This window comes from Leptopilina boulardi, unplaced genomic scaffold (genome assembly GCF_019393585.1).
Source record: "Leptopilina boulardi isolate dan_hultmark-lab unplaced genomic scaffold, ZJU_Lbou_2.1 LbouV2_315, whole genome shotgun sequence".
In the NCBI taxonomy this organism is placed as follows: domain Eukaryota; kingdom Metazoa; phylum Arthropoda; class Insecta; order Hymenoptera; family Figitidae; genus Leptopilina; species Leptopilina boulardi.
The window spans coordinates 539,635-566,896 of NW_026137880.1; the positions used below are offsets into that span (position 1 = coordinate 539,635).

At 31.0% G+C, this 27,262-nt stretch overlaps 2 protein-coding genes across 2 annotated transcripts; both read left to right on the forward strand.

Annotated features, from left to right (window-relative positions):
- The first annotated feature begins 2,059 nt into the window (after nt 1–2,059).
- LOC127283897 (uncharacterized) lies at nt 2,060–3,265 on the forward strand. The gene has a single exon (XM_051309013.1). It carries the CDS (start codon nt 2,060–2,062, stop codon nt 3,263–3,265), a length of 1,206 nt encoding a protein of 401 aa, XP_051164970.1.
- A 15,244-nt stretch (nt 3,266–18,509) lies between these two features.
- On the forward strand, nt 18,510–21,823 carry LOC127283891 (uncharacterized). The gene is made up of 4 exons (XM_051309005.1): nt 18,510–18,859; nt 18,941–19,121; nt 20,425–20,662; nt 21,006–21,823. Exons 1-4 carry the CDS (start codon nt 18,787–18,789, stop codon nt 21,708–21,710), a joined length of 1,197 nt encoding a protein of 398 aa, XP_051164962.1. The 5' UTR covers nt 18,510–18,786; the 3' UTR covers nt 21,711–21,823.
- Nucleotides 21,824–27,262: the final 5,439 nt, after the last annotated feature.

Consider the following 27,262-nt stretch of genomic DNA (forward strand, 5'->3'; position numbering starts at 1 on the left):
CAATAAAATTACTAAATAAAACATACTTTTTCCCACCAAAAATCAGCTCAATAAAACCAGTAGACACAAGGAGTGTCAGTCAGTAATTGTTTGGGAGAGAAGAGTGAGCTCAGTGTGGAGCTTGGAGTTTTTTGAGAGTTTTGAGTTGGAGTTTGAGTCTCTGAGTTAAGAGACCTTTTAGAAACAAACCTCTAGTTGGAGGTTGTTTCCGTTTTAATTCGAGTTGTGATTTTTGAAGTGAGATTTTTTAAAGAGTATTAAAGTTTTGAGTATTTTAAAGAGTGAATAATTGTAGTTTTGAAAAAGAGAATTTAATTTTGAATTTGATTTAAAGGATATACGAATGAGTTTTTGAGAATCACTTAGTTTTGAAATTGAGAATGAAAATTAAATAGTAAATGAGAAATAAAGTTTATAGCATATACTGAGTTTTGAGATTGTTTTAATAATTGTTTGAAAAAAAGAGAATATAATATAACTAAAATAAATTAAAGAATTAATTTAATACTTAAATTGAGATACGTCGATTATTTTGAAGGATATAAATCCGAGGAAATTCCAGAGGTTAATATACTTAAGAGTCCAGGGACTCTTAGCATATTACACACACAACATTCTTACACATACATTCATTCACACGTAAAATTGTATACAGAATACTGTAATATTGTATTATTTGGGTTATTACACAATATATATATTTATATACAACTATTTAAATATTTGTTTATCCTTTTATTTCAAATATTCCTGACCAATTGTTCTGATTAATATGGGATCTCAACCAACTCACTGAATAATAGTGAGGTAAGGAAGGGATCCACTACCTATTACAATATAATTTGTCCGAAGGGCAACGTATGTTAAAGTACCAAGGTCTTTTAGAGTTTTAGAAAATATCAATCTTTGATTGATATTGAATAATTTTCTAATTTTCAAAATTCATCTTTAACAAACATTTAAATCAACTGAATTTTTTTTTTTAATTTTATTGACTTGATGTAAAAAAAAAATTGTCTTTTGTGTGATAAGTCTCGTTTATGTATAAAAATGGAAGCTTTATTGATTGAAATAGATTCTTTTTATCAATATATTTGTCGGACCGAGACAAATTATAAGAAATTAGGAAAAGCTAATTCTAATTTAGCCGTGGCTAAGGGTCGCTTACAATTGTTAAATGAACGATGGACTCTGACACAAGCAATCGATTTAAAATTGTAAACTACGGTCAGCTCCACTGATAAATTGAGTCACGAATATTTTGTAAAATCTCATTTTTTAAAAATAGAGGAAGCGTATTTAAAAGCGTATGATTTTTTAATTAATGAAATTGACAAATTTACACTTAGTCAAGCGTCGCCTTCTGCGATGTTAAATGAAACTTTAGTTTTTCACGAATCGATGCAAATAAAATTACCTCAAATCTCTTTACCGGTGTTCTCAGGCAAATTTTCTGACTGGGAAAATTTTCGCGATTTATTTGACGCTATGATTATTAAAAATGAAAGAATATCGAATATTACTCGTTTGCATTATTTGAAAACTTCACTAAAGGGCGAAGCAGTTCAATTATTAAAGCATGTAGCGGTTACTGATTCGAATTTTAATATTGCCTGGGAAATCTTATGATAATAAGCGTGCCATTATTACTTCGCATTTTTCTTCGTTTATAAATTTCCCAAAGTCAGTCACAATTCACCCGAGGAATTGAAAAGATTAATTGATACCACAAATGAAGCTCTTCTAGGTATTAAAAATTTAGATCGTCCTGTAGACGAGTTAAGCGACAAAGAGCCATGCTGCTTCTACCAGTAGTAAGTGCGTTTTTTGTAAAGAAAATCATCCCTTATATCGCTGTAATCAATTTAAGGAACTTCCGGTAGAGAAAAGAAAAGAGATTGTTATTTGAAATTGGTGTTTGAAATTGTTTGAAATTCCGGGTCACAAACCGAATTCCTGCCATCACAAAGTGCGATGTAATTATTGTAAGGGTAAACATAGTACTCTTTTACATATTAATTTTACAAATGATTCGATTGAAAGTTTAAATGAAAAAACAATGGTCAACTCTCAATCAGCTGTTACTAATCAGCAAACTTCATGTGCTAAGAAAAATGAAATTTCTGATTCGGTTAATATTAATCACGTTAAACTTAAAGATCCATGTGATTCTCCTCATTTTTTGAATATTCAATCGGGTTTGTTGACTCAGACACTCTTAGCGACTGCTCTGGTAAATGTTAAAAACGATAAGGGTAAAATACATAAATTTAGAATTTTACTAGATCAAGGGTCGGAAAGTTGTTTTGTCTCAGAAAGAGCCGTTAAAATTTTGAATCCTCGATATGCTCGAGTTAATACTCTCGTTTTTGGAGTGGGAGCTATGAATATTGGCGAAGCTAAAAAATTAGCACATTTTGAAATTATTTCAAGGGAACAGGATTGTCCTAACTTATTAATTAAAGCCTTAGTTTTGATAAACTTAACCTCCTACAGTCCACCCACAAGTATGGGTTTAAAAAACAATTTAGAGCAAACTAATTTATTATTAGCAGACCCCGATCCTTTTAGTGATTCTCGAATTGATTTTATAATTGGAGCCGATAAATTCGGCGAATGTTTGTTACCTGGTTTGGAACAAAATTTATTTGGTTCTTTAACTGCGCAGGCGTTAATTTTTGGTTGGATTCATTCTGGTCCAGTTCCATGTGATTCTGAAGTAAAACCCTCCTTATCTAATCATTTAAGTGTCTCGACTGACACTTTACACGAGAATTTAATTCGTTTTTGTCAGTTAGAAGAAAGTCCAGTCAAATCGTCCTTGACTGAAGATGAGATTCGTTGTGAAGAGTATTTTCTCTCAACTTTTTCTCGATTGAATTATGGTCGTTATATGGTTCGATTACCATTTAAGTTTGTTTTTCCAATAGATATTGGTAATTCGCTGGAGAGAACTAAAATTATTCTTTCTAAAGTCATGCAACGTCTTTCTAAAAATCCTATTCTATCGAAACAATATCTGGAATTTATGTCTGAATATATCGAAACGGGACACATGCAAATTGTGAGCGAAGAAGAATTGAAAGACGTCTCTCAAACCGTGTATATACCCCACCACCCCGTATTAAGGAAAAGTAGTACTTCTACTAAATTGCGGGTAGTTTGTAACGCCTCAAGTTTGTCCTTAAATGGAACGTCATTAAATTCACATCTTCTCGTTGGTCCTAAAATTCTAAACGATTTAATTTCGATTATTATGCGTTAGCGCGAATATCGCCTTGTTTACGTGGCCCATGCAGAAAAGATGTTTCGACGGATTTTAATTGATCCCAGAGATTGGGATTATCAACGCATTCTTTGGTACTCGGATGGTAAAATTGTTCCATTTCAATTATTGACGGTAACCTATGGCACAACATGTGCTCCATTTTTAGCGAATCGAGTTGTGAAACAATTAGCCAGGGATGAGGGTGATAATTTTCCTTTAGCTAGATCGATTGTTGAAAATGATATTTACGTCGATGATGCTTTATTTGGTGCTGACGAGGAGGAAGAGGCAAAGGAAACTCAAAAACAAGTTGTCGATTTAATGAAATGTGGCGGTTTTCATTTACGTAAATGGGCATCCAATCAAGTTTCTTTATTGGAAAATTGTCCTGAAGGAAAGAAAGAAAGAGCCATAGAAATTCCTTTTGATAAGGATTTACAACTTAAAGTTCTTGGTTTAAATTGGGATCCGGTTTCTGATGTTTTCCAATTTAAGGTATCTTGTGAGGAAATTCTTAATCCTACGAAAAGAAAAGTTTTGTCCCTCATAGCAAAACTTTATGACCCCTTTGGTTGGTTGGCTCCGGTGATTGTTGTGGCGAAAATGCTTATTCAGGAGTTGTCGCTGCGTAAGCTCGACTGGGATCACAAGCTTAGGGGGTTGTGTTTATTTGTGTCTTGAGGATGACCTTGGAATGGAGAGAATTACTCTTCTTTTTTCCAAATCAAAAGTTGCTCCTCTAAATCCTGTTAGTATCCCGCGATTAGAACTGTGTGGAGCCGTCCTGCTCGCAAAAATTCTTAGTTTCTTGATGGCTCTAAAAAATTTGGAAAACTTACCTGTTTTTTGCCATACGGATTCGACAGTGGTATTGGCATGGTTGAGTAAACATCCATCTACTTGGCGCACTTTTGTTGCGAATCGTGTAGCTCAAATACACGAATTACTTCCGGATGCTAAATGACAATACGTTCCTTCGAGGGATAATCCTGCGGATAGTATTTTACGCGGAATTTCTCCTTCTAAAATTTTGAATCATTCTCTTTGGTGGAAGGGCCCTCCGTGGCTTCTTCATAAATCTAACAAAAGTCCACAAGAATGTCCCTTGACTCCATCAGAAGTTAATTTGGAACAAAAACCAATTAATATTCATGTTTCGAATCGCGATGATTTTCTTTCGGAACTACCTAAAAATTTTCCTCATGGCCCAAGTTATTGAGAGTAACTGCTTATTGTAAGCGTTTTCTTTCTAATTTTATTACGAAATTTTCGAAAAACAAAACTGAAACTCTAACTAAATCAGGGCCTCTTGATCTTGAGGAAATAAATCAATCCAGAGAATTTTGGATAAAGTGGCTTCAGGTTGAATTCTTTTCTACCGAAATTAAAAATCTCAAGGATTCAGAGTCGGTGAATTTAAAATCAACCATAAAAAATTTGAATCCCTTTTTGGATTCCAAGGGAATTTTGAGAATAAGTGGGCGTTTAAAAAATGCTCCTATTAGTTTCGATGAAAAACACCCGATAATTTTACCTCGTCACCAAATTAGTTATCTGCTTGCTTCTCATGCTCATCTCAGATCTTTACATAGAGGTTTACAATTAACCTTACACGTTCTAAGACAGAATTTTTGGACTCCCTCTCGACCATTTACACACACTGGCATCGATTACACAGCCACACAAAAAAAAGTACCCGGGCCGGGGAATGAGACCGCCATTTCTTGATGTATTTTGATGCGCTGAACACGAATCTGAAGTCCGTATAGCTCCATCACGTCAGGATTTTGACATAACCTCAAAAAACATTGCTGATTTTAAATGACAGGAGAAATTTTTTAAATAATGGCAGATTTGCTGAATCTTGTTACTCGGGGGTGTTTGGGGTCGCTGATTACGAACTTAACGTCAGATTAGTAAATTTCAAAATGGCGGATCCAATATGGCGGACGAGTTTTTAAAAAATAGTTGAATTTTTATGTAACTTGGCCGATACTGGGGTTCCGAGTCCCTGCATCGAAATACGTTTCCTACGTGTGTCTGCCATGACGGCATCAAAGCCATTATCCAGGGACTTAGCCGGATAGCGGACAAACTCCGTTGCCCACCGTCACCGCGTGGAGGTGCCCTGGATGCAGACACATGTAGAAACATAAAGATATTTGACCACCGTACTATATCTGCCATTTTACATTTGAATAATCTGACGTTAAATTCGTAATCAGCGACTACAAAAAACCCCATGATACCAATTTTTGTAAAAATCCAACTACTTTTTAAAAATTTGTCCACCATATTGGATCCGCCATTTTGAATTTGAATAATCTGACGATAAATTTGTAATCAGCGACTCCCAAAACCCCTAGATACCAATTTTCGTAAGAATTCAACTACTTTTTAAAAATTCGTCCGCCATATTGGATCCGCCATTTTGAATTTTATAAATCTGACGTTAAATTCGTAATCAGCGACCCCAAAAACCCCCGAGTAACAAGATTCAAGCAAAGCTGCCATTATTTAAAAAATTTCTCCTGTTATTTAAAATCAGCTATGTTTTTTGAGGTTATGTCAAAATCCTGACGTGATGGAGCTAAACGGACTTCAGATTCGTGTTCAGCGCATCAAAATACATCAAGAAATGGTGTTCTCATTCCCCGGCCCGGGTACTTTTTTTTTGTGTGGCTGTGTTATGTTGGTCCCTTTGATATTCGTTACGGATCGGGAAGGGGAATCAAGAGTCAGAAAACCTACATAGTTCTCTTTATTTGTTGTTCTGCCCGTTCAGTTCATATTGAACTCGTTTCTGATTATTCGACCGATGCATTTTTAGCAGCTTTCCATCGTTTTGTGTCACGTAGGGGAAAGCCTGCTCATTTGTACAGTGACAATGCTAAGAACTTTGTTGGGACAGATAACGTCCTGAAAAAATCTTTAATTAAAATTCGAAAAGATAATGATTTTTGCGAGAGGCTCAACAGTGAAGGGATTTCTTGGCATTTTGTCCCCCACTTTGGTGGACTGTGGGAGGCGGGAGTTAAAAGCGTTAAGCACCATTTAAATCGTATAGTTGGTTCACACAAACTAACCTACGAAGAATTTTATACTCTACTAACGAGAATTGAGGCTTCGCTAAATTCTAGACCGCTTGCTCCATTGAATGATAACATTGAAGACTTTTCATATTTAACTCCGGGACATTTTTTTATTGGAGCTCCTCTTCTGAGTGTACCAGAGTGTTCGCAGGAGTTTGTACCCGACAATCGATTAAAACGCTGGCAATTAGTTCAGAAAATGTCAAAAAAGTTTTGGAGAAAATGGTCATCTGATTATTTGCATTCATTACAAAAAAGAAACAAATGGTTTAATAAAATGCGAAATTTAAATGTAGGAGACATGGTTTTAATTCGAAATGACAATTTACCGTCTTTTAAATGGGCCCTCGGTCGCATTATTAAATGCTACCCAGGAAAGGACAATCTTATTCGTTCAGTCAGAGTCAAAACAGCTGATTCAGAGTTTGATCGTCCCATTGTGAAACTTTGTCTTTTACCAATCCGGTCGAATGATGTGAGTGACAACGAGAATTAATTTGGAATGTTTAACTTAAATTTAATTTTTTTTGTGATGTTATGGCGGGCAGCTAAATCATAAAAATTTATTTAAATTATTTGTTTTAATTTTGTTTCGTGTTTCGATTTACACGAGGCCGGCGGTATGTTTAAATTGTACGTTGAATGAAAGATATTGCGACGCCTATTAGTAGGCTTTAATCTGATCATGTGTGCAAGAATGTATAATCTACTCCCTCTCCTCATTTCCCCGAATTATGTTCCAATTCCTGGAATGCGAATTAAGTGGTAGCAAGTGTGCGAGGAAGACCGGTAGAGTCGTCGAGTTAATACGCGATTCTTTTTCTCTAAATTATTATAAACTGTTAAAATCAATTTTCCGCGAGATTTAGCCTCCCTACAATCAACGTTTATTTTATAACAATAAACATTTAAATTGTTATTAATTTCAAAAAAGGGGTTTTACTCATTGGCTTCACCCGAACTGACAATCCTTCCTTTTGAGTGAACTTTATTTTAATTATTAAATAACCTAGAAATTAAACAAGCACAATCAAGTCAAGAAAATTATGAAAATGCTTCCTTGTTATGGTCTACAATTGGCATAAACAAATTTGAAGGCTCTGTGGCAACTGATCTAAAGCTTGCAAATATTTTGATTGGCATTATGGGACACAGCAGTATTCATCCTTGCACATGGTGTATAGCAGAAAAAAGCAATCTTCATGAGAGAGCTGAGTTGAGGACAATTGGTAACATCTCAGACAGTTTCGCTGCATGGCAAGCTGCAGAAAGTAAACAAAAAGATGCTAAACAGTACAATAATTGCATACATCTACCAGTGTTCGCAGGTGATTCTAATAAACTTATTTTGGATATAATTCCGCCACCGGAGCTTCATTTGTTACTGGGAGTGGTAAACACAATTTTCAATCACATGCTTCAGGATTTTAATCAAGAAACTTTAGATTGGGCAAAATCGTGCCTCGTAGAACGTGATGTAACTCATGGGGGTTCAAGTTTCAATATAAATTCGTGCAAAAAGTTGTTCGAAAAAATTTACGTCTTACGCTCAAAATGTCCAATCGCTTGTTTGAAGTATGTCAAAGCTTTAGAAGATTTCCATTTAGTTGTAAAAGCCTGTTTTTCGCAAACTCTTCAACCAAATTTTAAAGAGTGCATTGCTAATTTTAGAAAAAGTTACTCCGATTTAGAAATTTCAATAACACCCAAGGTTCACGCAGTGTTTTTTCACGTCGAAGATTTTTGTGTCAAAAAAAACAGGCATTAGGTTTCTTTAGCGAGCAAGCAATGGAATCTGTTCATTTTGATTTTAATTCTGTTTGGAGTAAATACATGGTGCATGTTCAAAATCCACTGTACATGAATCGTTTGTTAAACGCCGTTTGTGAATTTAATGGGCTGCATATTTAAATATTAAATAAATATATATTAAATAAAATTTATTTCACTACGTAGAACTACGTGCTTTCTTAATTTATTTAATTTAAAATTCCGAAAATGTTTTGCTTAATATATACCACTTGATTTTAAATTATAATTAAAAAGTATAGAAAAATGATTTTATAAATTAACCAATATTATTATAGAATAATAATCTTTGTATTCATTCCTTCATTCATTCACCTTTTCTTAGTACTTGAATTTTCTCATTATTATTAGATTATATATACATATATATCTTTACTTTGATAATTAGGGATCTCGAAGGTTTCTACCTGAAATTTGTTTTGTCAAAACAACTTTCAGTTGAGGGTTTTTTTGGAAAAATTTTTTGGTATTGGATAATTTTAGCATTAAAGATATTTGGATTTTAAGGATAAAAAATTATATTGGATAACATTAGTATCGAATATATTTTGATATTGGAAAAAAATATTGATTATTTGAATATAGTGGAAGTTGGTTTTTGGAAAAAATTTTTGGTATTGGATAAGATTGGTATTAAAGATATTTGGATTTTGAGGATAATAAAATATGATATTGGATAACATTGGTTTTGAATATATTTCGATATTGAAAAAAAAATTGACTGTTTGATAATAGTGGATGCTGGCTTTTGGAAAAGTATTTAAATAGAAAGAAAGAGGGTTGAATATTGTTATAAGGTTGAAGTTGTTTTATGGGTTAAATAATAGTTTGTGAGTCGAATATTGATTTGAATAATAATAAAAAGTGCAGAGGAAAATAAGTTAAACAATAATCATTATCGAAAATGATGTAATGTGGAAAAAGATTAAACATCGCTAATTCACGTTCATAAAAGACTATCATTGTTGCATTAGTTAGCTGAATTATAGTTAATGAAATATTTTATAGGTGAAACACATGTAAGTAAATTTTTTTAAAGCAAGAAACTAAAATAAACGATTAGTTTTGAAAATTGGCTTTATCGACAGTTTAAAAGTTCAAGAAGGATACCATGTCGAACATAAAAGAGTATTTAAATTGTAATGCAGATGCTTTATCTAGAAATCCTTCCGAAACAAGCGACGATTTACAAAATAAAGTATTCATGATTATTTTTTTTTCAAAGCCAAATCCTCTTTTGAAACCTAAAGTAATTCCCAAACCAATTACCAAATTAAAAGTCCCCAGTTCCAAATCTACCCCTGATTCTCAAACTTTTCAAGATCTAGCCAAAAGACCCATGACAAGTCGATTAAGATCAGGATCAAAAATCACTTCTATTTCATCAATAAAATTACTTGATGAACAAAATGTTAGTTCAATTGGTAAGACACCATCCACGTAAAGCAAAAGAGAACATTTTTTTAAAAGAACTAGACAACACAGAAAGTGAAAGTGCTGCTAAGGAAACAGAAAAATCTGACCTAAATGAAGAAGAATCAACCAGTCTACATATTCCTATTTGGAGAAGAAGAAAAAGTGTTTTCCCTAGTTTAAATATAACCGCAGATTCTGCGAAATTTCCTACTCCACTTAAGAGCGCACCCACTCTTAATACTATCGAACCTTCTTTTCAAGAAATGGAACTAGAACAAAGTCAGGACAACAACGAGCCAATCAACGACAACATTAAATACGACAACATTAAATACAGATAAAGAAAAAGAAGCAATGAATGAAGAAGAAAATTCAAAAATACCCTATAATGAAACCAGTGGAAAATGAACAACAAATAAAACACGTAGATAAACAAAACACGAATGATACAACTCATCCCAATATACAAGAAAACACAGATTTTTACCCTACTACATTTCAGGAATCTATAGGAGGTATTTCATGCCAAATCGAAGACCATTTGGCTTTTGCACCTCAGATCTTTTTGAAAATTTTTTTCCTTTTAGTACTCATAAAGACTAGCTTTCACAATTTTTTTCAAATTTTTTCATCAAGCCATTTAGGAGATATCAATTTATGAAAAATTACGTCACTTTCTTTTTAAATGCTTGTAATTTCGCTAAAAATTTACCAAATTGGATCAATCTTATATCAAAATTTTTGTTTTTAAACGTACTTTCCAAAAAAAATATTGAAAGTTATTTTCGAAAAAAATTCTATTAGATTTTTGAGATTTAAGACTAAAAATTCATTTTTGAACCTGTGTGTATCGATCGATTTTTTCAAATTTTTTTTACAAAAACTGCTCTAAATTTGACGAATTTTGAGCCTAGTCCGATAATGGGAAAACGATGGGAACTATTTTTTTTCGATTTTTCAAATTTTACGTTTTTAATTATCTGTATGGAAATCAAACAATAATCATTTTCTCTCATTCAAACCCAACGATTATTGTTAGTTTTATAAAATAAAATAATTTAGAAAATAAATAATATAGTAATATTATAATTATTTATCTAAAATTTTGTTTTATTTATAGAAGTTATTAAGCAATTTAAAATGAATGATTTTCAAAATAATACCAGATAACTTGATAATTAATAAATATGAATCAAATCTTTAATCACAAATTAAGAATTAAAAAATAAATTTGCAGACTAGGAAGATCAAAACCTGAAAAAAACAATAGATTCCTGTTTTAAAACAGAAATTTTTTTCAAAATGGCGGAGTAATAGCGTGCGCAGAAGAATACGAAAACGCGACTTGCGCACTGTTACTCCTGATTAATATTCACTATGGGAACAAGTGCGAAAATATCGCAATCAAATTTAACTTAAAAACATATTTTATTAGTCTTTATAGCGTGTCATGTAAAAACATGGTGAATATTAATCAGGAGTAACAGTGCGCAAGTCTTCTTCTTCTAAGTTCATGCGCATAGAATACGCATGCGTTGGCTTCGTTGTGGACTATAATCCTGAACATATAGCCATGACCAGGTAAATTTGATTTTCACTCGCGTATTTCCAAAGTATGAACTTGGGAATTAATTTTAGCACGGATAGATGATTAATGTTATATTTGTAACTGAGCGTTTTTCAGGAATTCAAAAATATATGAGGAAACTGTTATGGAGGGTTTTGATAGTAGCATTTCACTATTAAAGGGAGCCAGACATCTAAATAGTTTTGAAAGTCGTCGAATTAGTTTCGGTCTAATATTGTTGAATCTAGGGCAGTTCCAGAGAACGTGCTCCAAGTCTTCGTTGATTTGCGGATTACAAGGGAAAGCAGGAGATGCAACAATGTTTTTTCTATGTAAACTTTCCATTAGGGAATGGTGATTGCTTCTCATCCGACAGATGGAGACAATCCACTCCCTTTTAGCGTGAAAAGCAGCAAACCATGGTTTCCTTCGAGGTTGGTAGTATTTTTCCGTATAGTATGTTCCAAATGATTGGCCTCTAGTTTCGTAGTACTCATAACATTATCTGTAAAGGGTTTCTCTAAATATTGTAGCAAAATCAGAGTGTGGTAATCCAATATTAAGTAAATGTGCGTTGATGGATGCAATTTTCTCAGTTTTATCTGCTAATTCATTTCCTTCTAAATACAACTGTGATGGGATCCAAATTAGGGAAATGTCAAAGTCCAAAGATGATAATACAGCTAACCGATTTCTAATTAAAAATATGATGTAGGAATTAATATTTGCAGGATTAGGTGATGAGACGCTCATCAGTACACTTAAAGAGTCCGTGGAAATTGCGACTTTTTTGGGATTGTTATTTTTAATATAATCTAAAGTTAAAAATATAGAAAATGCTTCTATAGAAAAAATGGAGGCGGTACAGTCAATTTTTCGAGATAGAGTAAACTGAATCGAAGGACAGATCGAAGCACATCCTGCTCTTTTAAGGTTTTTGGTTTTGGAACCGTCTGTATAAAAGCACAGATGATTTTTATATTTATTGTTTAAAATGTCTTTAAATAAGAGGGGAGGGTTAACAGATTTTTGAACTTCATGACCTACATCAGTAACAACCTTGGGAATGAACAGATGATCACTATAAGGAACTTCAAAGTAAGGTAGTACATTTGATCTTTTAATTTGATTTTGATGTTTAAAAACTGACTGGAATGCTGATAAAAGTGTGAAGGAGTTTAATACATTGTAGGGATTTTTTGGGGTAACTAATCTTAATAGTTCTGTTAAATTGTTTGAAAGAGGGTGATTAATATTTGAAGAGACTTTTGCTAAGTATTTTTTTGCCAAAAAATAGAATCTGATCTTCAGCAGAGGTTCACAAGCTTTAGCCAGCATCACATTGATTGGGGTGCTCATTCTGTATCCTAGTGCAAATCTTATGGCACTATTCCTTAATTTAGCAAGTTTATCAAACAGTCTATGATGCTTAAAACAAAATATGTGTGATCCATATTCAATGCGGCTTCTAATAAGAGATCTGTAGATTGTAAGTAGGATGTATGGGTGGGACCCCCACCAAGTACTTCTTAAGACTTTAATTACATTTAAGACTTTATTGAGTCTTTCTAAAAGATATGCGAAATGGTTATCAAAGGTGAGATTATAGTCTAATATGATGCCCAAAAATTTTGCGTGAGTAGAAGGAGTAATATTAACATTATTTAGTTTTAGAATAAGATTAGGATCTTCAAGATCAATTTGAAGTTTGTTGAATAAGACGAGTTTAGTTTTTTCGGGGCAGATATCTAGACCTCTGTTAGATAGAAAAACAGAGAGATCGTTAAGGCAATTTTGGAGCGTATTAATGCATTGAATTGGATTTTTGGATTTGGTAAGTATGGCAATGTCATCGGCAAACTCTATGATTATGCAGTCCGGAGGTAAAATTTCATGGATTTTACGAGTGTAAACTGAGTACAGGATTGGACTCAGAGTACAATCCTGTGGAAGACCAACTGTGCTGACTCTAGGCCTTATCTATAGCCTATCTCTATAGCCTTATCGCAATCATTGTTCCACCACAGGGCTGGGACAAATGGTTTTTTGTTTTTGGATCGATTAGTGACATTATTAAGAGTGGGAACAGGAGAAGCAGAAGCAATAGCTTCGTCAATACATTGCGTGAAAATATCATATTTTTGGATAGGATCAGTTGTATCTGAGCGAAAAGATTCTGAGTAAGAATTAAGATTGTTTTTTAAGTTTATGTCAAATGAAATCCAGTCAGTTTTTTTTTAAGGTTATATTTGTGTGTGTGGAAATTGGAGATTGGGATTTGGACTCCCAGGCACGTGACAACTGGATAATGGTCGCTCCCCAAAGAATCGTTCCAAATTTGATGTGAACACGATATAAACAGATTTGAGTCGATAAAGGATAGATCTAGAATAGAAGGGTTTTCGTTAGGTCTATTGATAAATGTAGGTTCTCCATTATTAAGACAGATAAGTTCTTTGTCATCCAGTGCTGAATAGAGAGCTTCTCTACTCTGGCAAGATCTAGAGCTGCCCCGAAGATAGTGGTGAGCGTTAAAATCACCGCCTATGAATATGTGATCTGAATTAAGATTAGTTACGGAGTTGATAAAATTTTTCCAACTGCTTTCTGATATTGAATTATTAGATGCAGGGGCTCGATAGACAGAGACAATTAATAATTGTCCTAAATTTGTATCAACGAAAATGGAAAGAGTTTCGAGACTATTTTCAATGTTGAGAATAGTCGAGACTTTAGTGAATGTAATGCCTTTCCGAATAGCAATTGCTAGACCCCCTCAATTGAGATTAGGTCTATCAGCTCTGATAAAGTTAAAGTTAGAATTCAAAGAAAATAATTTGTTAGGTTTAAGAAATGTTTCACATAGGAGTAAAATATCAAATTCATGCGAAATAGCAAGGATATCGGTTTTTTTGTTTGCAATACCGCGACAGTTCCATTGCATAATTTTCAGGTTGTTTGATGTAGTCATATTAGGGTTTGCTTAAGAAAGAGGATAAATTCGATACATTATTAGATATACTGTTCATAAAATTATTGAGAATATCTGCTTTATTCGGCAAAGCGCTTGAGTTGAACATGAGGAGTTTAGTAAAAACTGTTATTAGATCATTAAGTAATGAGGTGGAGTCATAATTGGGTGAAGGTGAATTTTCGGAATCAGATGGGGTAGATTGACCTTCATCATCGGAAAGAGAAACGACAGAATGATGTCTCTGAGGTTGATAAGTTTTAGGTTTTTTGATTTTTTCCTTTGCGGGATGAGATGACTTTTGATTATCTTTGTGAGTTTTTGGTTTTTGTTTCGTTTTCGGTCGAGAAAGAAGTGCAGCAGAGTAAGCCGCATCATGGGATGGGTTATTGTTCTGCGAGTAATCATGGTCACCAAACTCCAGAAAGTGACTGAAATTAAATTCAGGTGAAGAGTTTTTAGGAGTTTTGTGAGACGATCGTTTGTTTGGTCGAAGTACAGCTTTCGCTTCTGAGAAAGTAATTCAGTGATTCACTGCATATGAGCGAAACACCTTTTGAAATTTGAATTCTGAGCATTCCTCGGAATTTGGTAAATGTGGTCCTTTACAATGAAAACACTTTGGTTTCACTCCCTTCTTCATGGTCCAATTCACCGCACTGTCTAAATGTTTTTTGCGGTTTACAAAATTTGCTAATATGGCCATACCTTAGACATTTCCAACAGATTTTTACCGGAGGTGTATAAACTTCTACTTTGAAAGAGGCGTTGTAGATCGCGACTTTTGGTGAAAGCGACTTACCTTTAAAAGTCAAAAGAACCGTGAGAGAAGGGACGTATTCTATCTTATTTGTATCTTTATTAACGCTCTTTCTAGAAAGACGACGGACTTGAATAATAACCGAGTTGTTGTGATTGCTATCGAGAATCACAGTGTTATTCAAAATTTCTTGTTCGGAGAAATCAAGAGGAATGCCTTTGTCATAAAAGGCGTCATAGCCTTGTAAGGTAACAAAATATGAAGGTATAGGGGCCTTCAAATTTGTGCTTTTTAGATTATCATCACTCAGAATAAAATTATTTTTTAAAAACTGATAGTCTACCAAAGCCGGTACTTTTAACGTCAACAATGGCATTAGGATATCTTGAATTGAAGATCTTTGAATAGGTTAAGCGATTTAAGTTTTTGGGGGGAGAGCCTGGTACAAAACTTTCAATTAACACATTGCATACGCCAATCGTCGAATCGTCGTAAAGAACATTGTGAGAAGGTTGAGATTGATTGTTTTTCATATCTGCGTTTGATGTTTGGGTATTAGGATTATTTGTCGTTTCGTCCATTGACATATCATCGTCAGTTAAATGACTGGGATCATGGGTAACATCTCCTGGTCCAGTTATACGCTTCCTTTTGCGTTCTTTCGAATTCGTGCCTAAATGTAATAGAATTTCAGCTGCGCCATTAAGAGCGTCAGAATCTTGATTTAATATTGGTCGCAGAGGCATTAGAAACACTATTGGGAGGTGGGTTTTTTATAGTCTCTCTGCCATTACCAGAGGACATGTTTGTGTAAAGCGGGCATCCGCTCAAAACAGCAAAATTGGACGCATAAGCGTCTCGCTGTTTGAGGTTATGTCAGGCGAAAATATGTTCGCGTGAACCAAAATGTAATTTAATGTTGTGAAACTTTATTATATTTAATACGTTCTTATAATACACACTGGTTATTTCGTAATTAATACTGGGAATTATATATTCTCTATTCACTTTTTGGAAACGTCTATCATTCACCGTGTATGAAACTAAACTCAGTGCGCAAGTCGCGTTTTCGTATTCTTCTGCGCACGCTATTACTCCGCCATTTTGAAAAAAATTTCTGTTTTAAAACAGGAATCTATTGTTTTTTTCAGGTTTTGATCTTCCTAGTCTGCAAATTTATTTTTTAATTCTTAATTTGTGATTAAAGATTTGATTCATATTTATTAATTATCAAGTTATCTGGTATTATTTTGAAAATCATTCATTTTAAATTGCTTAATAACTTCTATAAATAAAACAAAATTTTAGATAAATAATTATAATATTACTATATTATTTATTTTCTAAATTATTTTATTTTATAAAACTAACAATAATCGTTGGGTTTGAATGAGAGAAAATGATTATTGTTTGATTTCCATACAGATAATTATAAACGTAAAATTTGAAAAATCGAAAAAAAATAGTTCCCATCGTTTTCCCATTATCGGACTAGGCTCAAAATTCGTCAAATTTAGAGCAGTTTTTGTAAAAAAAATTTGAAAAAATCGATCGATACACACAGGTTCAAAAATGAATTTTTAGTTTTAAATCTCAAAAATCTAATAGAATTTTTTTCGAAAATAACTTTCAATATTTTTTTTGGAAAGTACGTTTAAAAACAAAAATTTTGATATAAGATTGATCCAATTTGGTAAATTTTTAGCGAAATTACAAGCATTTAAAAAAAAGTGACGTAATTTTTCATAAATTGATATCTCCTAAAGGGCTTGATGAAAAAATTTGAAAAAAATTGTGAAAGCTAGTCTTTATGAGTACTAAAAGGAAAAAAATTTTCAAAAAGATCTGAGGTGCAAAAGCCAAATGGTCTTCGATTTGGCATGGAATACCTCATAGATAAACCAACCAAACCAATTTTAGATAACGATCTGCAAAATTCAATAAAAGGATTCTATGTTCGAAATTTAAATATTCAAAGTTGTAGAGAAAATCTCACTTATAATTACTTCTGCAAATTGCGAATTTCTTACATCAATAGATAAACTATTCATTGATCTAGGAATCATAGATCCTGAAAAAATAAAGCTGAAAAATCTAAAATTAGCTCAAATTTTGATTACTACTCATGGAAGTTATAAAATATTTACAATTATAGTTAAAAATAAACATTCCGATAGTTTAAGTAAAACTGATCTCGAAATTTGCCTCAAAAATTTACAAAAAATATTAATAAAAGAAGCAATAAAAACAAATTGTAAATTTTTTTTATTGAAAAGTGAAGTATTACGAGCAACGTGTAAAAAGGTTGTTGATATTGTGATGAAGCTGATGTTTTCAAAAAAGGTAGTGCGTTGCTAATTGTTGTCGGCCGGTGTGTCAACCGGTACTTTATTTCAAAATGTATTAAATTTTATTTATTAGAATAAAAACCATAAAAATGGATGCTTCTAAAATGCTGGTAATATATATTTTTTATTACATTTTATTAAAAATCATTTAATAGTATTTTTAATATTATAGTAAGAAATTTGTTATTTTTAGGTTATGGTATTTATTATTTTAAAGTTCATACTTATTTATACATTATTAATAATTTAATTATCATTAAAATATTTGCATCACTAATTAAAATAGTAGATTTAATTCTTTTTTTAAAATTACATTCACAAATTTCACAATGCAATTATACCTATATAAATAAGCAAATAAACACATTCTTTTTTGAACTAATTTAATGTATTTGATAAGAGCAACGATTTTCAAACACATATTTTGTTGAAATAAAAATTTTATAAATTTTTGTCCTAAAAATATTTATGTCAATGCGTCTACTGATTTACAAATTATAAAAAACATTTTGTTGGAAGCTAATCATTAATCATAAACATTGTTAAAAACTTTTTGTAAGTATACTGCCGCTCAGTAGATTTTGCCCACCCTACAGAATTTTAGGCGTTGCAAAAAGTTTTATATTTTTGTTTCTAATTTGTTGAGGAAAAAAATGTTCCTCTTTATGTGTATAATTAGAAAAAAAATATGTAGAAGTTTAAACAAAAATTTTATTTTACTATTTTTTTACATACCTTGTATAAGGTCATAATGTACATTTAAGTATATGCACAATACATAGTAAAATAAAATTTTTTTTTTAAACTTCTACATATTTTTTTCTAATTATACACATAAAGAGGAACATTTTTTTCCTCAACAAATTTTTTCAAAAAACAACCGTTCTCGACTTATTATTAATTTTAAAAAAGGGCTGTTTTTTTAAACAATTGACCATATCTTTGTTAAAAATGATCGTATCACAATTTTCAAAAAGCGTTTTAAAGGTGATAAAATTACCTTTCAAATGACATATGTGCAATAAAAATGTGATGATTTGTTAAAAAAATATATTAGTTTAAAATTTACCAAAAAAATTGAAAATTTTGTTAATTAATAAGAGCAATTAAGCAATAAATAATTTTTTTTTTAATTCATTTTTTAAATATTCTAAAACTAGAGGATATAAGCTTTAAAAAAAGTCTTTGTTTATTGTTTTATCTTTATTAGAAACAAAAATATAAAACTTTTTGCAACGCCTAAAATTCTGTAGGGTGGGCAAAATCTACTGAGCGGCAGTGTATATATATTTTGTATCAATAGATTTGGTTATGTTGGTAATGTTTTTTAGTAAAAAATTTAATTTGTGAAATCTTGATTTTTTTCTAAACCATGAAAAACCGTAAAAATGTCTCGACTTTTTGTAATTTGCGAATTTTATTTATTACATCGATTGTCTTACAAGAAGAAGAATATTTTAAAACTAAAATATAATAGTAATAAAATTATAACGAATTTAAAAATATTAATTTACAGATTGCTAAGAAAAAATTATCAATTTTATTGTTGCAAAGAATGGAATATCAACAGAGAAAAAATAAACGAAAATATAGAGTCCACCCTCTTTGGCAACAACGTTCCGTATGCGGTATGTTGAGATAAGAAAAATGTAATTTACAATATTATATAATGTAAGCTTCTATAATGCAGAATTGTCTTTATATTTTAGGTGCTCATAATACTTTAATAAGAGAAATGGTCATGCATGATCCAGCGATGTTCCGGAACTATCTGCGAATGTCTACTTCGACATATGAAAATCTTTTACTCAAGGTCGGACATAAATTGCAGAGCTGTCCTACCAGAACAGATGTAATCACACCGTCTGAGAAACTAATAGTAACTTTAAGGTAATTTTTTTAATTGTATAATTTTAACAATATCGCCTTATATTTGAAAATGGTAACTTTTATTTCTTTAAAAAACAAATGCAAAAAGTGAAAAAGTTTGTAAAAAAAAATGTTTTGTAGTCAAGGTCGGTTTTTACTGTACAGATTGATCCACAGTTGAAAATCAAAGCACATTATCGTTCTCATCTTAAATAAAATTTTTAACATTTTTCTTTTAAAAATACAAAGTGTACGAGAGACGTCTTTTTTTAAACTCCTAATATATTATGACACAAAAATTTAGTTTATTCAAATAGAATCTTTTCCACGCCTATACAATCATATAGTACTTTTATGATAAAAATATTGGAAATTTTAATTAAATTCATCGAAATTTCAAGAGGTTATAATTTCTATTTATAATAAATTAAGCCACAAACTCAATACTTCTAAATTTTATTTTTTAAAAATTTTATTAATATTTATCTGTTCTTGTGTTTTGTCACCTCGCTATTCCTGTTAAAATTATTTACCTTTTAATTTTTTTACACAATAAAGGTATTGTGATTTTTAATTTTTTAAATTACAAAATTTCCGATTCTAATATAAAAATGATTATTATTTAAACTTCTGGGCATTTCCATGAAAAAGCGGACATTCTGTCCGTGCGTCACGATGCCTAAATTTGTCTGTAACTTTTTTTTAAAATTATTATAAAATAAAAATTTTTTTTTCGATGCAAAAAGATTAGAAAATAGAAACGTTTCCAAAAAATTTTTTGATTTTATAAGAAAATTGAAAAAAGATACAGTCGTTTTAATCATCGTGACGCACGGACGAAAATTCAATTGTTCTCGTGGAAATGTCCTTCTATTAGGTTTTCAAAAACTAATTTAAACAGGAAACTAATGACGACAATTGACTTCTTATTCTGACCCACACATCACCGAAGATTCATTGAAAGTTTAAACGTTAACTTACAAATATTGAATCTCCGGATTCAGAAAAGATTGTTTAAATATTAAAATGTCTGCATGTGAGTAATTTACATATTCAGTTAACATTTGCGTTAAACATTTATTCTTATGCGGACATTTTAATATTTAAACTATCTTTTCTGAACCTGACGATTCAATACTTGTAATAAGTTAACGTTTAAACCTTTAATGATCTTCGGGGAATTTTAAGTGCTGTGTAGGGATATGATAATTTAAACTATAATGAAAGTTATTCATCTTATCTTAATTGAAAGATTTTTTATGTTTATAATTAAAATTAATATTTAAATAAAATAATTTTTTCTTTATCTTTCACCTCTTTCTAGATATCTTGCTACTGGTGAATCTTTTACATCTTTGTCACGTCAGTTTCGGATGGGAATAAAAACTATCCAAATATTTATTCCTGAGACACTAAAAGCCCTGTGGACAACTTTACAGCCTGAAGTGCTTGTATTGCCAACTACTCCAGATGCCTGGATGACGTTAATAAATAATTTCAATGAGAAATGGCAATTTCCCAATTGTTACGGTGCTATGGATGGAAAGCACGTTTTGATGCAGGTAATTCAAAAAATAAATATTTTTCCAATTGTTATTAAAGTAGAGTGTACTTAATGAATATGAATGAAAAAAGTATTATACTTTTATTCTTAAATATTTTATTTTAGGAGATAGTGAGAGTAAAGAATTTGTTATATAATTTTAAAAAATTAATTGTGCTGATAATGCTTAATTGTTTTCTATAATTTCACGTTTTTTCCCGTAATTTCTGTAATTTTTATGTAAACATTTATTTTTTATTATGAAAGGAGTGGTATATTATTTTGTAAACTTTTATGAACCTTTAAAATAACTAATTTTCAAATGCTTTAAAAATATGTTAATGAATATTTAAATTTTTTAGGGACAGCCTGGTACTGGTTCCGATTATTACAATTATAAAAATTTTCATAGCATTGTTCTCCTTGCAATGTGCAATGCTGATTATGTATTTACAATGGTTGATGTTCGGGGCAAGGGACGTCAGAGTGATGGCGGTATTTTGAAGAACAGCGCCTTTTTCAAAGCACTAGAGGAAGATCGCTTAAATCTACCACCTCCAACACCTCTATATCCTAATGGTCCAAATATGCCAGTTGTCTACATTGCTGATGCTGCATTTGAGAATGATCTTCACTGTTTAACGCCGTATAAGGGAGCAAAGAGTGGAAATCTTTCGAAAGATAAAAATATTTATAATTATAGACTGAGTAGAGCCCGTCGTACAATCGAGAACGCCTTTGGAATATTAGTTGCAATGTGGCGAATCTTTCACACGCCAATTATGGCTAATTTAACTGTAGTACAATTAATTGTATTAGCAACAGTGTGTTTACACAACTATATAATAAAAGAAGAAAAATCTTTACCACTCGATTTAAGACATTACTGCTCTGCCAACATTTCTGATCAAATTAGAAATGTAACTGACAACAGTGCTTTACAGCCTTTGTCCATACCTCAATCAACAACAGCTAAAAAAAATCTAGCTAGATATAATAAGAACCACTTTAAAGAATATTTCATGGGTCCTGGAAAAGTTTCGTGGCAAGATAGAGCAGCTTTTTGAAGAATAAGTTTATATATTCATTATTTATCGAATGAAAACAAATATTTTACTCATTTGAAATATGGGGGTTGTAAGACAAAAATTACTAATAAATGTTATAAACAAAATGTAAATATCAACACTTTTATTTAGTTTTTTTAATTGTACCTCACAAATACTTATTAAAATATTTTATTTTCAATGTTTCATTTTTATCAGTATCATCACCTTCAGTTTCAAAATTAAGTTAATAATTTTTTTTTATCACAAACATATTAAATCTTGAACTACGTTTTTAAGAATAATTAAATATTTCCATTATTCGTTTGTCTTATAAAATAGTTTTCTTAAACGCTACGCGAAAAATATTACTTATTAGACGAAGACTAAATATAAATAATCAGTCTTTTCTTTTAAGACACATGTAATGTCAATCACATTGCTGGATTACATAGAATAGAATTGAATAGAATATATATGTGTGGTAAATTAAAAAACTTGTTATTCGTGAAAACAAAATAGAAAACACTTAACTCAAGAGTGTAAATGTTAGCAAGTTAGCAGTATAAACTTGCGTGATTACTGGAATTGAGCAATCATAAAATTCAAATACATTTTTATACAGCTGACTTACTGGCTATTGTTTTTAAAAGATATATTAAAAAGTAGTAACCACATACAATTTGTAACTTATTCTTTTTTAATTGTATGTGAAGAAAAAATAAAAACCTTCAAGTTATACTAAGAATAAATAAAAAATACAATGAAGTCACTTTTTTGTACCCTTCAACTTCTATGATTAAACTTAAAATGTTTACTTTTAAGGCACTTAATTTGTACTTTTTTGGTTTTTTGTAATATACTGATCCGTCATACAAAAATAATAATGAAAAAATAATATTTAAACACATTGAAATACAGATTGCGAATCACAATCCATACAATTTTTTGTTTAGTAACGATTCTAGTCGTTATTTTAAATAACTGATTATTATGTTATATCCTACGAAACTAAGCGTAAATCTTTTGAGAAACAAGAACATTTAAAAAAATTTAACAATCTTATATATTAATAGTGATTCTATTTCTTATTAAATATCCTTATGGCTTATTGCATCTCGTAAAATTTGTAGAATTTGAATTTGCACATTCATTCTTTGGTAATCAGTCAATTTCTCCATTTCCTTTCCTATTGAGAGTCCAAACTGTTCGCAACTACTGAATGCTTGTCCTTGCATTGGCGCTTTTAAAACATCAATGCACTTCAAAATTTCGTTATCAAATGGCGTCGACCTTTTTCTTGTGCCTGCAAAAATCCATAAAAATATTAATTTCAACTTTTTAACATGTATTCCTAAATTAAATTAAAACTACTATTATTGCTTAAAATAAAAAAATATTTTTTATAATTTTCAAAAAATTTTATATGTATCAACATTTTTTTCAGAAATAGAAGTTTCTATTCACATTGAAATTAATTTAAATTTAATTAAATTATGTAGTTTTGTGTCATACTAAAATTCGTGCGAATTTCGTACGAATTACAAATGTAAATTCATACGCAATCTACAAGAATTTCGCTCAAAATTCGTACGAATCATTTTGACATATGAAATAAATAAAATATTAATAAAAATTAAATATAATAAACCACAGATTTTAATAAAATTGAGTCGATCATCTAATTTAGAGGTTTGAAAATACTTTTTATATTGTTTTCATTTCATTACTTCACATCATATTGAAAAATACTGCATGATGCGAGAATGATATTCATTTTCATAAATGTAATTAAGACATTTATGATTTAAATTGGATTAATAAATTTAAAAAACGGTTTAAGTATAAACCCTACCCGTGTGGAAAACGCCCCGTTCGACCCATGCGTGATAGGGCCCCCCGGCAGGGTCCCAAGTGGAAAATCCATGAGGGCAAATCCATGCGGGCACCAGCAGGGCCCCCGCTATTTGCCCTCACGGTGCCCTGCTCAAAAATTTGTCTAAGTCCAAAAACAAAATTTTTTTTTTACCAAAAAATGTTTAGTTCAGAATGCCAGGTCTTTACCCTCACGGTGCCCTGCTCAAAAATTTGTCTAAGTTAAAAAAAAAAATTTTTTTTGTATAATAAATGTTTACTTCAGAATGCATTAAATAACATTATAAACCACTTGAAATAAACATTGGGTGACATTTTTTAAAAATCTATGTACAAAGTTATGGAAATACACGAAGGCTCCAGCAGGGCCCTTGCTATTTGCCCTCACGGTGCCCTGCTCAAAAATTTTTCTAAGTTCAAAATTCAAATATTTTTTCATCAACACAAAATGAATGTTTCCAATGATTCAGAACAACGAAAAACGCGTTTTTAATAAAAATATATTTACACTTTTTTTGAAAATTCACCTGAGATGATTCGTGATAATAATCATAAAGCATATAATTAATTATATTTTATAAATTGCATTTGATTGGAAAATATAATTTAATATCTTAACTTTAACTAAATGATGTTAAGCACTTTACTTTGTTAGGTATTTTTGAAGTTTAAATAGCATCAAGAAGTTAGCATTCGTTTTGAAGTAGCGTGCGTAGCGTAGTTGGTAAAGCGTTAGACTCATAGTCCGTAGGTCTTAGGTTCGATTCCCCCCATGCGTTAGATTTATTTATTTCTCAGGTTTGCATTTAATCATTAATTCTATGTATGAATTAATTGAAAAATGAAAATATCCGTTAATAGTATGCATAAATTACATATTTTTAAATTTTTTAATTAATTAATTTATTATTACTTTTAATTATATCCGACAGTTAATTAATTAGAACGTTAATTAATAAATTCAATTTGAGTAAGAATTTAATTTAAAATTGAATAATTATTAAATAAATATGTTATTTATTCATAACTTAAGCTTATTTATTATTAATTAACTTTTAAAATATAAATTTATAAAATTTATAAATAAAATATAATAAATTTTCCATGAGGGAAAGCATGTCACGCCTTTGAGGGCTCCACGTGGATTGCCCCTATGGTTTCCATGCGGCACGAGGGCAATCCACGAGTGCCCCTCACGGGGCCATTGCCAATTTTCCACACGGGTATTGAAAAAAACACGTATAATTATACGTATAATAATACGTATAAATATACGTATAATAATAGTACTATTATACGTATTATTATACGTATTATTATACGTATTATTATACGTATTATTATACGTATTATTATACGTATTATTATACGTATTATTATACGTATAATGCTGATTCCACATATACGAAATGCGCGCGTTTTGTGCTGACGCGTGTTGCTAGCGACAGAGTGGTATACGTATTAAACTATACGTATATCACTCTATCGCTAGCGATACGCGTCAACAAATACGTATCCCACTCTGTCGCTAGCGACACGCGTCAGCGCAAAACGCGCGCGTTTGGTATATGTGGAATCAGCATAATAATGCTGATTCCACATATACGAAATGCGCGCGTTTTGTGCTGACGCGTGTTGCTAGCGACAGAGTGGTATACGTATTAAACTATACGTATATCACTCTATCGCTAGCGATACGCGTCAACAAATACGTATCCCACTCTGTCGCTAGCGACACGCGTCAGCGCAAAACGCGCGCGTTTGGTATATGTGGAATCAGCATAAGACATACGAATTTGAAACAAGAATTATACGTATAATTATACGTATAATTATACGTGTCTATAATTTTTAATATTTAGGAATATATAAATATGGAATATATTTTTGTTTATTAGTATATACCTAAATATTATAAAATATTGACAAGTATATTATACGTATAAATATACGTATAAATATACGTATTATTATACGTAAAATTATACGTATAATAATACGTATAATAGTACGTATTATTATACGTATATTTATACGTATAATATACTTGTCAATATTTTATAATATTTAGGTATATACTAATAAACAAAAATATATTCCATATTTATATATTCCTAAATATTAAAAATTATAGACAAGTATAATTATACGTATAATTATACGCATAATTCTTGTTTCAAATTCGTATGTCTTATTATACGTATAATAATACGTATAATAATACGTATAATAATACGTATAATAATACGTATAATAATACGTATAATAGTACGTATAATTATACGTATTATTATACGTATAATTATACGTGTTTTTTTCACTAGGGAACTTAAAATTTGTTTACTTTAAATTATTCATAAGAAATATGAAATCGAAAAACTTAAAAAGTAGACTGAATACTATATACCTGTTGCTACTGATTTTCCTCCTGCATTATATCCTAAGGCATTTAGATCACTTTCGTTGTTGCTGTTATTATTGTTATTATTTTGTGGAGTTTTTGACTGTGGGACATTGCTGATTGTTCTGAAAGTTATAAAATAGAAACTGACATCTAAAAATTCTTTATTGTTTCATTAATGAAATAAGGAAAACAAAATTTTGTGTTAATTCAAAAAATATTACGACTTCTACATTTGAAATTATGTAAAAATAGCTTTTTGCCACCCTTCCCTAAAGCAAATTGAAGTAGAAAATTTTTAACACTTCCCCTACGGTCAGCTTGGACTAAGTTCAATCCAAAAGTTCTTGCACATTCAATTTTTTTCATATTGTTTCAGTGATGCTGGACAAACATTTAAATGTGAAAAAGAAGGAAATCTGTCGAGAAAATTTCAAATGAACTCAATTTTTCGATTTTTTTATATTACACAGGCCAACAAAATTTCAAGAATTTCATGGTGCCCAAAGGGTTACAGCCGATTCTTATAGGATTTTGTCCGTAGAATCCAAATCTGGCCATGAAAATGCTGAATTGGCTCTAGTTTTCGAGCAATTTAGGTTTAAAGGTGTCAAAAACTGCATTTTTGGCACTTTTTGAACGTCTGTAAAATAATCAAGCTACACAATAAAACAGTCCGCATACGACGAAATGAAAGCTTAATTATTACCCTTTGAGACCCTAAAACAAAAGATTAGGTAATTTAAACTTTAAAATATTGGGAACAGTTTTTGAACTCGCGGATGCCCGAATTATGCTCAATGCTTTCACGTGCATTTCCTAATGCATAGGACTGAACTTAAATTGTTTTTTTAGTATTTTTGGGCCGTTGACTACGAATTTGAAGTCAGGTTTCAAAATTTCAAAATGGCGGATCCAATATGGCGGACACGAAAATTAAAAAATCGTTGGGTTTGTCATATAACTTGGTACTGGGGAGTTTTTGGGGTCGCTGATTACGAATTTAAAGTCAGATTTCAAAAATTCAAAATGGCGGATCCAACATGGCAGACACAAAAATTAAAAATTGTTGGGTTTGCCAAAAAACTTGGTACAGGGGAGTTTTTGGGGTCGCTGATTACAAATTTAACGTCATATTTTAAAAAATTTTACTGACGGATTCAATTTTGCGGATATAAAAATTAAAAGTTTGTATTTTGATAAAACTTGGTATTCGAAAGTTTTCAGGGTCGCTGATTACGAATATAAAGTCAGATTTTAAAAAGTTAAAATAGCGGATTCAATATGGCAGACAAAA

Bases quoted from the DNA above. Each gene is read 5' to 3' on its own strand.
- LOC127283897 (XM_051309013.1), top strand. From the start codon at position 2,060: ATGGTCAACTCTCAATCAGCTGTTACTAATCAGCAAACTTCATGTGCT.
- LOC127283891 (XM_051309005.1), top strand. From the start codon at position 18,787: ATGGAATATCAACAGAGAAAAAATAAACGAAAATATAGAGTCCACCCT. The intron at 19,122-20,424 runs GTAATTTTTTTA...ACCTCTTTCTAG, and splicing joins AAACTAATAGTAACTTTAAG to ATATCTTGCTACTGGTGAAT. The intron at 20,663-21,005 runs GTAATTCAAAAA...TAAATTTTTTAG, and splicing joins GAAAGCACGTTTTGATGCAG to GGACAGCCTGGTACTGGTTC.